We start from the raw sequence: 12,258 nt of genomic DNA, 5'->3' as shown, positions 1-12,258 counted from the left end.
AGTTTTATTTTGTATAAACCTTATACACAGTTCAATAATTATGCTTTTATTCAGATCTATCTATCTATCTATCTATCTATCTATCTATCTATTAGTGTCCCTACTGTGAAGCACATCCTCATTCTGTAGGAAAGATCTGAAAAGTTAGCATTACTCATTGACAACAAATTCTCTTAAACCCTACCTGAGATGGATTAAACTACTTGTTTGAATTTTATGGCATATCTATAAATAAAACACATGAGTATAAATAAACTCTAGAAGACAGATACTACTGAATATTGATTTTACATGTTTAATTATTCACCCTCATACAAACTTCAACTTGGATATTTAAATAATACTTTTATTTGAAATCTTCACTTCTTCACTACCTTTCTCCAAACTACAACAATGTATTCCCTTTAACTTATTCACAAATTACTAGTCTCAAATTCAACATTTAAGGTTGTAAGTGATTAAGCCTCATATACCCTTATACTAATTTAGCTTAGTTGGATTGATCATGTTCCAAGCTACTAAAATTGACTGCTGAAAAATGGTTAGTGGAATTTTCCTTTATGTTTGGAATATCTAGATTTATTGTTTATCTTTTGAGTGCTGTTCATCTCTGATGCTACCTGTGGATACTATCTGTGAGCTTGGGAACATAATTACTTCTTTAATGAATTCAAAATTTAGTTTTATTATTTGTTATTTGTGAAAGACTTAAGTACTTCTATTTATTTCTTCCTTATATATTTTCTCCCTTATATACTTCTGCTTGTTTTATGATAGTTTAACTTTGTAGTTAAGTTTTGTTCATATTCTCCTTCTAGCTTCTCTTCAAGGTTTTTACATTTAAATCACTAAGATAAAAAACTAAAAACAACAGCAACAAAGAAATCACCTTAAGCCACAGTAGATGTCCTTTGTTTGAAACTTTCTTGAGATGTTTTTTTCATTAGAATTTTTTTCAACACATTTATTACTTCTTTATTTCTCAGACTGTAAATGAAAGGATTTAGTAATGGAACTACTATGGTAAATAAAATAGCAGCTGGTATATCTTTGTCTCCTTCTTCAAGCAAATTTGGTCTAATATACATGAAGAAAAGAGATCCATAGAATAAGGAAACTGACAAAAAGTGGGATGCACAGGTCGAGAAGGCTTTGATCCTTCCCTCCTTGGATTTCATTTTGGAAATGGTAAAAAGAATGTAGAGATATGATATTAATACACTACCTATGGTAAAGACTTGAATTGAACCAGAAAATACAAATAATACTAATTCATTGAGAAAAGGTTTAACACAGGAGAGTCTGTATAAAGGAAGAATATCACAATAAAAGTGGTTGATATGATTAGATCCACAGAAAGTTAACTTAAATAAAAGCCCTACATGAATCATGGAATGTAAGTTTCCAGCTATATAGGCCCCTGTGGTCATCTGAACACAGAGTTTTTTTGACATCATGGTGTGGTACTGCAATGGGTTACATATGGCTACATAGCGATCATAGGCCATTGCAGCAAGGAGGAAGCAATCTGCAGTTTCAACTGTACAAAGAAAATAAAATTGTGCCATGCATTCATAGAGGGAAACCATTCTGTTCTCAGAAAAGAAGTTCACTAACATTTTTGGAGTAATGGCACAGGAACAGCAGGAATCTATAATAGCAAGGTTGCCCAGAAAGATGTACATTGGCGTGTGAAGACGGCGTTCCATACAAATCATTGCCACGAGGCCAAGATTCCCCACCATGGTGATCAGATAAATAATGAAGAATACCACAAACAGAAGGGGTTTCATGTCTGGGTGATCTGTAAATCCCTCAAGAATAAACACAGTGTTAAAGGTATTATTTTCTTCAGCCATTCTTAAGTTCTCTGTTGAGGGAAAAATAGTGGGAAGAAAAAAACATTAGTTCATAAAATGCCAATGCCATTACTTGCTTTCTGTGATCTGAGAACAGTAAACATCTTCCATAATGTTTCCATGCATCACCTGTGTTTGATGCATGGATAGTTCTGGGGACAGAGAGGTGGTATCAATCTATTGAAACTATTACATGTGACCTAATAACATTTTCCATTATACTTTTAAGAAAAACATCAAGTAGTATCCACAAAGATAATTTTTAATTTCCTGAGAGGAATATTTAGTCAGACAAAAATTTTTTATATGAGTTGACTATATAAAACCCACTCATAATTTTTTTAGCAGTTGGAATCATTGGTCCCCAAGAGTGATGATACATGCTAATTAACAATGCTTGTTAAAGAAATTTTTTTGAAGTTCTGTCCATACTAATGGCAGCATTACTAGTAATAGTCAAAAGAGGAAAACAAGTAAACATCTATCAGTGAATAAAAAGAAAACTTCACAGAAGCACATTATTTGGCTTTAAAAAGAAATGAAATTCTGACATTAAATCATAGATTATATTAAACCTTTCATTAAAGTAGGCAATTTCATAGAGACAAAGTAGAATGGCAGTTGATAGTGGAAGGAAGGAAATGTGGATTAATTACTGAATAGGCACTTAATTTGATTTCAGGAAGATGAAAAATTTTGGTATTAATGGTGATGATCATTTTACAAAAATATAAATATACTTTAACACTACTATGCCTAAGTATGTTTTAAATGGTAATTTTTGTTACATATAATTTACCACCATAACTTTTTTACATGACATTTAAAAATAAAATTCTTTGTAGGAAATGAGCAGCCTTATGACCCAGCAATTCTACTTCTGGGTATCTGCCCCTGAACACAAAACATTCATTCAAAAGAGCATATGCACATCACTATGTATAATGATGTATTGTTCTCTCAGCACAGAGAACAATATCTAAGGTATGGAATTGTCCAATGATACACTGAGTGAATTGTGAAGGTGTGGTAAAATACACAAAGACATATATAACACGGTCACGGTCCTCCCGTTGTTCATCGATTTTCTCGAGCGGGCCCAGTAATGTCTCCATCGTGAGACTTATTACTGTGTTTGACATATATGTATTTACAATATAAATACACAATGAAATACACTCTGCTTCTGCAAGAAATGACAAAGCCATGCAATATGCACAACTTGGAGGTAATTGTATGATACCATTTTATATGAAATAAGTCAGGAGAAGAAGGACAAATACAGGATAATCTCACTTACTTGTGGCATGTACAATAACTGGGAGAGAGAATTCAAGATATTGAAGGAGGAAGGGAAATAATATGACCATCCTGGCCCCAGAGTAGAGGAAAGAGAATAGAGAAGGAAAGAAATGAAGGAGGTCAACAAGGATATGGGGAATGGGAGGTAGGGGGCATGGAGCAGGTGTCAAGGGCCGGGAGACAGTGGTAGTATAGAGTAGTAGTATAGGTATATATCCGAACCACAAAGACAACAACACTAAATGCATGAGATCCAAACTACAAAGCCAAACTTATAAATGTGCCTGTCAAGGAGGCAGGCTGGGGTGAGTGGTGGAGGGAAATTGGTAGAGGGACTCATAGTTGGTACAAATGACTCTTGGTGATGGTACAGGCGCTGGACCACTGTATGCCTAAAACTTAACCATGAATAACTTTGTAAACAATGGTATTGAAAAAAAGATGCTTTGGGGGAAAAGAATGATTTACAAGGTACTTACAAACCTGTGGGTTGCACAAAGTGATGCATATAGACGTAGCGGTGAAATAATGAGAAAGGAGGGGAAAGAGAAAAAAACAGCAATGAGATCCTTCCAATCACTTGTAATACCACTTATGCATGCAATGCATATAAAGAAATTTTTATGTGCTTAAAGAATTTTAAATGCTGTTCAACTAAGTTGGAAATATCCCAAGGGTTAAACAAGATCACTAAATGACATAACTGTGTGTCGAAGCTGCCTTCGATTGTATGCCTTGGGATATTTCCCAAGGGTTAAAATCATGAGTCAAATCAAATGGCAAAATGGGACATTATTGCAATAAAGATGATGTTGTTGTGTTTTATTATTTAAAGAGCTATGTACGAATCACCACTGGAAAAGAGATAAAGACCAAAAGAGAAAAGTAATAAGTATAATTCTTTAAGAAATTAAAATTGTTTAACCTCACTACTAATCAGAGCAGTGGCACTGTAGCACTGTCCTCCTGTTGTTCATCGATTTGCTTGAGCGGGCACCAGTAACGTCTCCATTGTGAGACTGGTTGTTACTGTTTTTGGCATATTGAATAAACCACAGGGAGCTTGCCAGGCTCTCCGAGAGGAACAGAGGAGTCAAATCTGGGTTGACCGTGTGCAAGGCAAATGCCCTACCCACTGTGCTATCTCTCCAGCTATCTCTCAGAGCAGTATAAACAGAAAACTATGAGGATGTATTTATTTTGATTTTTCCAAAACAAGAATTAAAAAAGAAAAAATTATACTAAGTATTGTCTAAGATGCAGTGAAATGGGACTCTTACATGCTATAAATTGTATTCCTGGGAGAAGTATAAATTGTTACAGTAATTGAAACAATTTTTGGCAATAAATTCAGGAAAATCTTAACTGTTTATATCCTGTAAGAGTAGCAATGTCTCTAAAAAAATAAATAATTAAAAACTCAAAAATGTACAAATAATGATGTAATGGTAATGCGATTTGTAATAGTGAGGTATTCAAAATAAATAAGTGGTAGTTACTTGATCAGTATGATTAAGCAAAATTCATTTGATGGCATATTGCAAAATAATTAAAATAGTCTTTTGCTCTAAATAATGTAACGACAAAACAGAAGAAATTATGTGAAAAATAAGCTATAAGTTTATGCACAGCATAGTCCTATTTTTTAAAAACAGAATGGATTGTAAATGAAAAAACAGCACAGAAATATTACAATGCTATTTTGATACTAGTATGTGAAATATAATTTTTTCTTTTTTAATGCTATTTATTCAGTCATTGATTAAACCGAATTGGAAATGAACTCTACATGAAATAGAATTTTTTCTTCTTTTTTCTTTTACTCTATTTCAAATTCTCCACGATGAGTATTATTCTTTCCTCCTTATTTTTTTTTGACCCATGCTTGGCTATTGCTTTGGGGCTACTTCTGATTTGGTGTTTGGGGATTTGCTTCTGGAATTTAAGGGACTAGTATGGCTAGGGATCAAACCTTGATTTTCTAAAAAACATGCATTCCTACCCTCTGAACTATGTCCCTGTGCTGAATATTACTTTGATAAGAAAAAAGGTACTTTATTAAATAAATAGAATGACAAGCATTTAAGCCTGCCATGTTTCTAACTTGTTAGCTCCACAGTAATCATTGGGGATTCAATTAAAGTTTTTTATACTTTTTCAATCCTATAGTGGATTCTGCAACGTTGGATGTATTGAGGGAGGTTCTGTTCCCTCCTTATGTGGACATTTGCAATTAAAAACTGTAACAATTGGCTTACACTTTTTCCCCTAGAGCAAATTATTAAAGAATATATTCAGGTCTGTGATTATGCATTTTTTACTTGCTTCAAGAAAAGAAGTAATTTTTTAGGGTCAAAATTTTCTCTTTTTAATATTTTCATAATATTCTAATGTTATATGATGTTGAATGTATTAAACTTTCTGTAAGCTTAAAAAAATTCCATAGGAGATGTAGAGATAGTATAGTGGGTAAGACTCTTGTATTGCACATGACTGACCCAGGTTTGATCTCTGGCACTGTATATGGTGCCATGAACCCTGCTGGGAGTGATGCCTGAACTAAGAGCCAGGTTTACGTCCTGAGCACTGAAAAGTGTTATCCTCAGCCCCCGCAGCCCCTAGACAAAACAATGAAAAAAATTTTGGTGATCTATGTCTCAGTGGTAGACTTCAACGTTGCATATATAAAACCTGACTTTGATTCTGGGAAACACACACACATACACAAACACACACACACACACACACACACCACTTAAAAGGGAGGAAAAGAGAATAGAGAAGATAAAAATTAAGGCTCATAAAATGTCTATTATCTATCTTTCATATGTTCATCATAGATAGAGAATCAGAAGAGAAACTTGAAATCTCCAAAATCAGATCAAAGAATTAACAGTTTGAAATTCCTTTCTCAGGTAATTTATTAGCATATTGCTAATATCCAACAAACACCTGTAAAACATATTTTTATTAAACTGTTCCATCTGTTAAATTCTGTATTAATCTGAATTTTTCAAAGGAGCTTAGAAGGGTCACTAATGTTTTTTGTTATTACTATAAAAGTATCTCTTATTTATCTTGATTAATATTTTCTGGAATTCATAAGTGAAACAAATGAAGTATAGTCATATCTAGTTCTTACACAGCAGATTTTAGGGTAACATAAAGACCTTAAATTACATAAAAATAGGAGAAATAATTATAAAAACCTAAATAATAAAGATTTATCTTTTTACATATGTATAATTCTAAAAGAAACATGTTTTACTTACTTTCTCATCAGGATTTTGGAAAATAAATTATAAGAGCTAATTTGTTGTCTGAAGGTTTCTATAAAACGCCTTCCTAATGAACAGGAGAATGTGTCTACCAAAAGGTCCGTGATAATATTTATGTCATTGGTAGAGAATGATTCAAATATTTGAAGTAATTCTAAGGGGATTTATGTGACATATACATTCAGAATCACCTAAGAGACCTAATCTCCTAAAGATTACAAACACACTAAATTGGAATAGTTAAATGTATCCGTTGAGACCTGGAGGGTAAAGAGATGCCCATTCTCAAACAAATCTTAAGGACTTGCTTTGATACTAATCATTTGAATTTGCAGCATTTATCAACATCATTATTCTGAATATAAAATGAAAAAAATGCTCTTGCAGCTTAGCTCATCAGAAGCGTTTTAGAGGAGGTGGCAACTGACCTAGAATTTGGGGCCACAAAGAGAAGATATGTTGTAAACACAGGTTATAGAACAGCATTTTTTCCACCTCTTAATTATTTTAGTGAAGTAAAATAGTTTTAAAAAACTTTTTTGGGGGGTGTGGGATGGCCCACGCTCATTGGTGCTGGGGAGTTATTCCTGTCTGCTTAGGAGTGAGCCCTTACAGTGGTCTGAGATCATGCCTGGCGCACGTTGGTCCACACTGAAGTGGTTACATGCAATGAAAATTACTTACGTTTTGTCCTGTCTCTTACCCTTCCACCTCTTTTTATAATCCATAGACAAGCCCTATATTTTCCCCTTGAAATGGCATTCATAATATCTTATATCTTAGCCACTAAAGTAAACTTTAACCTTTTTTGTTATATACTAGCGCTTAGATGCATCTTCTTTTCTCCTTTCTTCAAAATATTTCCATATTTAGGATTTCCACCATTTACAGTATAAATATTTATATTGTTCAATCTGTTTAGTAATACTTTTATTTTGATGGTCCTCTCTTATACACATTGTACCATCTTAAAGTCAAGTTTTTTCTCCTGAGTTCTCTGAAGGAGTCACTTTTGTTTTTTGATTTGTTCTATATTACTTTATGGATAGTGTTTTCACCATTTCCCTCCAAATCCTAACCCTCCTTTCTTGTTCAGATGAAATATCTACTCAACTTCCTACAAACAAACTCATCTGTCTTCCTCCCATTCTCCTAAGCTCCTTTTTTTTTTTTTTGCTGTTTTGGTCACACCCAGTGATGCTCAGGGGTTACTCCTGGCTTTGTAACTCAGGAATTACTCCTGAAGGTGCTTGAAGAACCATATGGGATGCCAGGGATTGGACTCAGGTCGGCCTTGTGCAAGGCAAGCATCCTACCCTCTGTACTGTTGCTTCAGCTCCTCTCCTAAGCTCTTTTAACTCTTTCAACACCTCTCAAATCCCACGATTTGCCTTTATATAGACTGCTAACTTTCATGGGCATAAATAATGCTTCTTCAGTTTAATTACAACCTAATTGATATCAGTATTATATATTTCTAGGTTATACCCCAAGGACACAGTAAAGAAAAAAACCAAAAAAAATTAAAATAAAAAAGAAAGAAAGCAAAACAAATCTTATCAAAAGTCACTTTAAAAGCAATGACATTATTTTGGATGAGAACCACATTTATTTTATCTATTTAAAAAAATTACATTTCACTGTAACATAAATTACAGATATGCATCACTAAAAAATCTGCATATGTTGATATTTGTGAGTACTTTATCTGTCCTTGATACCAATTCTTTATCATATGTGTAGTGTGCAAATATTTTTTCCAATTCAGTTAGGTGTTTTTTAATTTAAGCCTTTGTTTTGCTTGCTTGTTTTTGATTCTTTTGTCTTTGCCAGTGGCATTACTTCTAGGTCCAAATCATGGAGAATTCTGCCTATATTTTCCTAAGTGTACTTTATAGATTCCAGTTTTATCTCAAGGTCTTTGATCCATTTTGAGATGACTTTTGTGTAGGTGTGAGGTATGGACCCAGCTTTAATTTTTTATTCACGTTTATCCAATTTTCCAAGTACTAGTTTTTTTTCCCTTTATTTTATTTTATTTTTTTTTAAAGTTGTAGATTTACAATTTTTTGTGCTTTGGTTTCAATTATACAATGATCAGATACCCATCCCTCCACCAGTGCCCATTTTCCACCACCATGGATAATATCCCTCCCACCCCCATCCCCCCATCCCCCCTGTCTCTGTGGCAGGGCAATCCCCTGTGTTCTCTCTCTCCTTTTGGGTGTTGTGGTCTGCAAAAGAGGCATTGAGTGGCAAACATGTTCAGTCCATAGTCTACCTTCGACATGCATCTCCCCTCCTGGGAGGATCCTCCAAACATCCTTTATTTGGTGCTCCCTTCTCTATCTGAACTGCCCTTTCCTCTAGGATACCCGGCTGGCCTCTAAGTTATGGAGTAATCCTCCTGGTGCTGATCTCAGCTATTCTTGGGTATTAATCTCATACTTTGTTACCAAGTACTAGTTTTTGAAGAGGTTGTCTTTACTCATTTCATGTTCTCAGCATCTTTGTTAAAAATTAGTTGTTCACTGTCCACAATAGCTAGAATCTGAAAACAACCCTAGTGCCCAAGAACAGACGACTGGTTAAAGAAACTTTGGTACATCTACAAAATGGAATACTATGCAGCTGTTAGGAAAGATAAAGTCACGAAATCTGCTAAAAAGTGGACAGTCATGGAGAATATCATGCTAAGTGAAATGAGTCAAAAAGAGAGGGAAAGACAAATGAGTAACCAATAAACATGTGAAAAATGGCTCAGCATCATTTTTGTTAGAGAAATTCAAGTAAAGATGATATACCAAAAATTCTGAGCTCGCAAAGCAGTGCAGAGAAGCAATAAAGGGAGACCTCAACGAGAGAAAAGCAGCAGTGCTGGCAGACATGTCAGAAACTGGGAAAAGCATTCGCAATGCCTGCCTGTCCTTTGCCAACTACAAGACCAAGATGACTGCCCTCCGACATCCTGATGGATCTATCACATCTTCCAGAAGGGCATTGGAGAAGATTATTCATGACTTCTACTCGGATCTCTTCAATAGCCACGTCTACCTGCCAACATACCAAATTCCACAGGATGGATATGTAGTTCCCAATGTTCTCCCTTCCAAAATTCGACACACCATTTTGTGGGTAAAGAAGTGAACAGCACCCAGCCCCGACAAGGTTAGACCCGAACACCTGAAGAATCTGCTGTCGGTACTCATCAATACACTGGCTCGGCTCTTCACATGCTACCTGTCTGAATGCAAGGTTCCATCCCGATGGAAAACCAGCAGGACTGTACTACTGTACAAGAACAGAGACATCCACGACATTGGCAACTATCTCTCGATCTGCCTGTTGTCTGTTGTCTAAAGCTGTTCACTCGAGTCATCCTGAATAGGATTGGCAGAACACTAGATGAAGGAAAATCATGCGAGCAAACCGGGTTCCACAAAGGATTCAGTATGATTGATCATATCCACACTATAACCAAGCTCACTGAGGTTTCTCGGGAGTTCAATATGCTGCTCTGTCTAACGTTCATTGATTTAAAGACCTTTGATTCTGGTGAGATGGAAGCAGTCATCGAAGCCCTACCCAAACAGGGTGCTCAAACTCAATACATCAGTATCCTCTGTGAGCTGTATTGCGGATTCACTACCAGGATCTCACCATTCTATAAGGAAGTGATTATCCATGTAAAGAGAGGGGTTCAGCAGGGTGATACCATTTCACCGAAACTCTTCACTGCCACCCTCGAGAACGTCATGCAACAACTGGAATGGGAAGGAATGGGAGTGAAGGTAGACGGTCAGCAACTACATCACCTCCACTTTGCTGATGACATCATTATAATAACACCAAACATCAGCCAAGCAGTACAAATGCTGGCCGACTTTGACCGTGAATGTGGAAAGGTCGGACTACAGCTGAATCTCACAAAGACAATGTTTATGAGAAAGTGTAGGATAACACTCTTTTGTCCTTCCTCAGGTAGCTTAGGTTTGTCAGGTCACATCCATCTAAGAACACTGAACTTGTATTGTAAGCAATGTCCTTTCTGTGTGGACACAGGAAGACAGTTAATATTATGCTTTGTAACTTGGGAGTTGATTGACTCCGAATAATATTTACTCCTGGGCATCTGATTTCTTGACTCAGTTGCCCTTAGTTCCTAGCACCCCAAAAGTAGGGTCCCGACGAGGGACTGAATGGACCCAGGGCAAGCAGTGAGCTACCCTGGCATCGAAATGGGCTAGGCCAAAGAGCCACGATACTCAACTATAAGTTGAGGGCATGATCATGGACAAATGCTGTCATGATCCAAAAGTAAGTAACGACGAGACTAGGACCCTGCTGGAGCTAGGAAGATTAACCTGACCTGAGGACTGCGAAATGTATAATGAGATGTTCTCAGGAAGAACCAAACTAAATTTATATCTCTTACTGTGCTCATACAGAATGACATTGCTAGAAATATTCGAAGTAGATTTATTACAACTATTTAAGTAGATTACTAACTGAAGGAAGAACACACCCTTGTTGGGATCCCACCCTTGGGTGGATCTCCTAGTAATCTGAAGTAATCTCTGTAGATGAGATTTTATCCTTGAGTTAATCTCCTGGAGCAGTGGTTTTACCTCTCTTTGTTGATTCCTCAGTATTCAACCCACCTTTATGTCACTGCCTTATGTGACTGCTATATAAACTAAGACGTAAGCTCGGAAAAGGGGTCAGAAGTGAGAGAGCTCGGGCTCCAGAGATCCAGAGTCAGAGCCAGAAGGAGAGAGCTTCCAAGACTGGGGCCCAGGAGAGAAGGAGGCAGAGAAAGACAGGACTGAAGAGGATTGGAATAAACTACTATTGATATAGACCGGTCTGGCCCCCGTTTTTTCTTCCGTCTGCCCTTGGCCAACAGCCGTTCCGATCCAGGCCACACACAGTGGCTCAAGAGCACCGAACGCAGGTGGTGAAACAGTGCCATCCAGTGAGCCCGTGAACATACAACCTTCGGCGTGATAAGATTTTACAAGAACGCCTCGTTCCTGACGTTCCATTCGCTCTCAATGGAATGAACATCTCAGAATGCAACAGTTATGTGTACCTAGGTCGAGAAGTCAACATGGTGAATGACCTGGCACCTGAGTTGCGTAGGAGGAAGAGAGTGGCTTGGAACGCATTCAAGAGCGTCGAAGAAATAGCTAAGAGGATGAAGAACTTCGGGCTCCAGGCATATCTCTTCAATTCCACTGTTCTTCCTGCATTAACATATGCCTCCAAGACCTGGGCCCTACGAAAATAGGATGAGAACACTATTCAGGTCTCCCAAAGAGGAATCAAAAGAGCTAAGCTTGGAATATCACACTTCACTCAAATGAGAGAAAGAATCCGGATGGATTCTTGACCATTCTCCGTCAATGGTCAAGAATCAGGGACGCTGTCTTGTTTGCCAAGGCATGGAAAATCAGATGGGCTGGACATGTAATGAGATTTGGAGATGACCCCTGGACTAGAGCCATTACTGACTGGATTCCACGGGACGTCAAAGGATTGCGTGGCCGTCCACCTACGAGATGATCAGACTTTTCTGTCAAGACCCTGAATGATTGGTTTGAGGCTGTTTGTGTTCCCAGAATGAGCAGACGCCATTGGGCTACACTAGCACATGACAGGGACGAATGGAGACGTTACTGGCACCTGCTCAAGCAAACCGATGATTAATGGGATGTCAAGTGATCAAGTGACCAAAAATACTGGAATAGTTGGTGCTGGTGGTGAAAAAAGGAACACTCATCTGCTTCTAGTAGGAATGTTGTCTGAAGCTCATACTG

At 37.0% G+C, this 12,258-nt stretch overlaps 1 protein-coding gene across 1 annotated transcript; it reads right to left on the bottom strand.

Moving 5' to 3' along the window:
* Window positions 1-890: 890 nt before the first annotated feature.
* Window positions 891-10,673, bottom strand: LOC130045692 (olfactory receptor 5K1). Its single transcript, XM_056138538.1, has 2 exons — window positions 10,666-10,673; window positions 891-1,860 (listed from the first exon to the last, which is right to left on the bottom strand). The coding sequence occupies exons 1-2, from the start codon at window positions 10,671-10,673 to the stop codon at window positions 891-893; spliced, it is 978 nt and encodes a 325-aa protein (XP_055994513.1).
* Window positions 10,674-12,258: the final 1,585 nt, after the last annotated feature.

This window comes from Sorex fumeus, unplaced genomic scaffold (genome assembly GCF_029834395.1).
Source record: "Sorex fumeus unplaced genomic scaffold, SorFum_2.1 ptg000129l, whole genome shotgun sequence".
Classification (NCBI taxonomy): domain Eukaryota; kingdom Metazoa; phylum Chordata; class Mammalia; order Eulipotyphla; family Soricidae; genus Sorex; species Sorex fumeus.
Note: the sequence above shows the minus strand (reverse complement) of the source record. Positions and strands in the feature narration are given on the sequence as shown.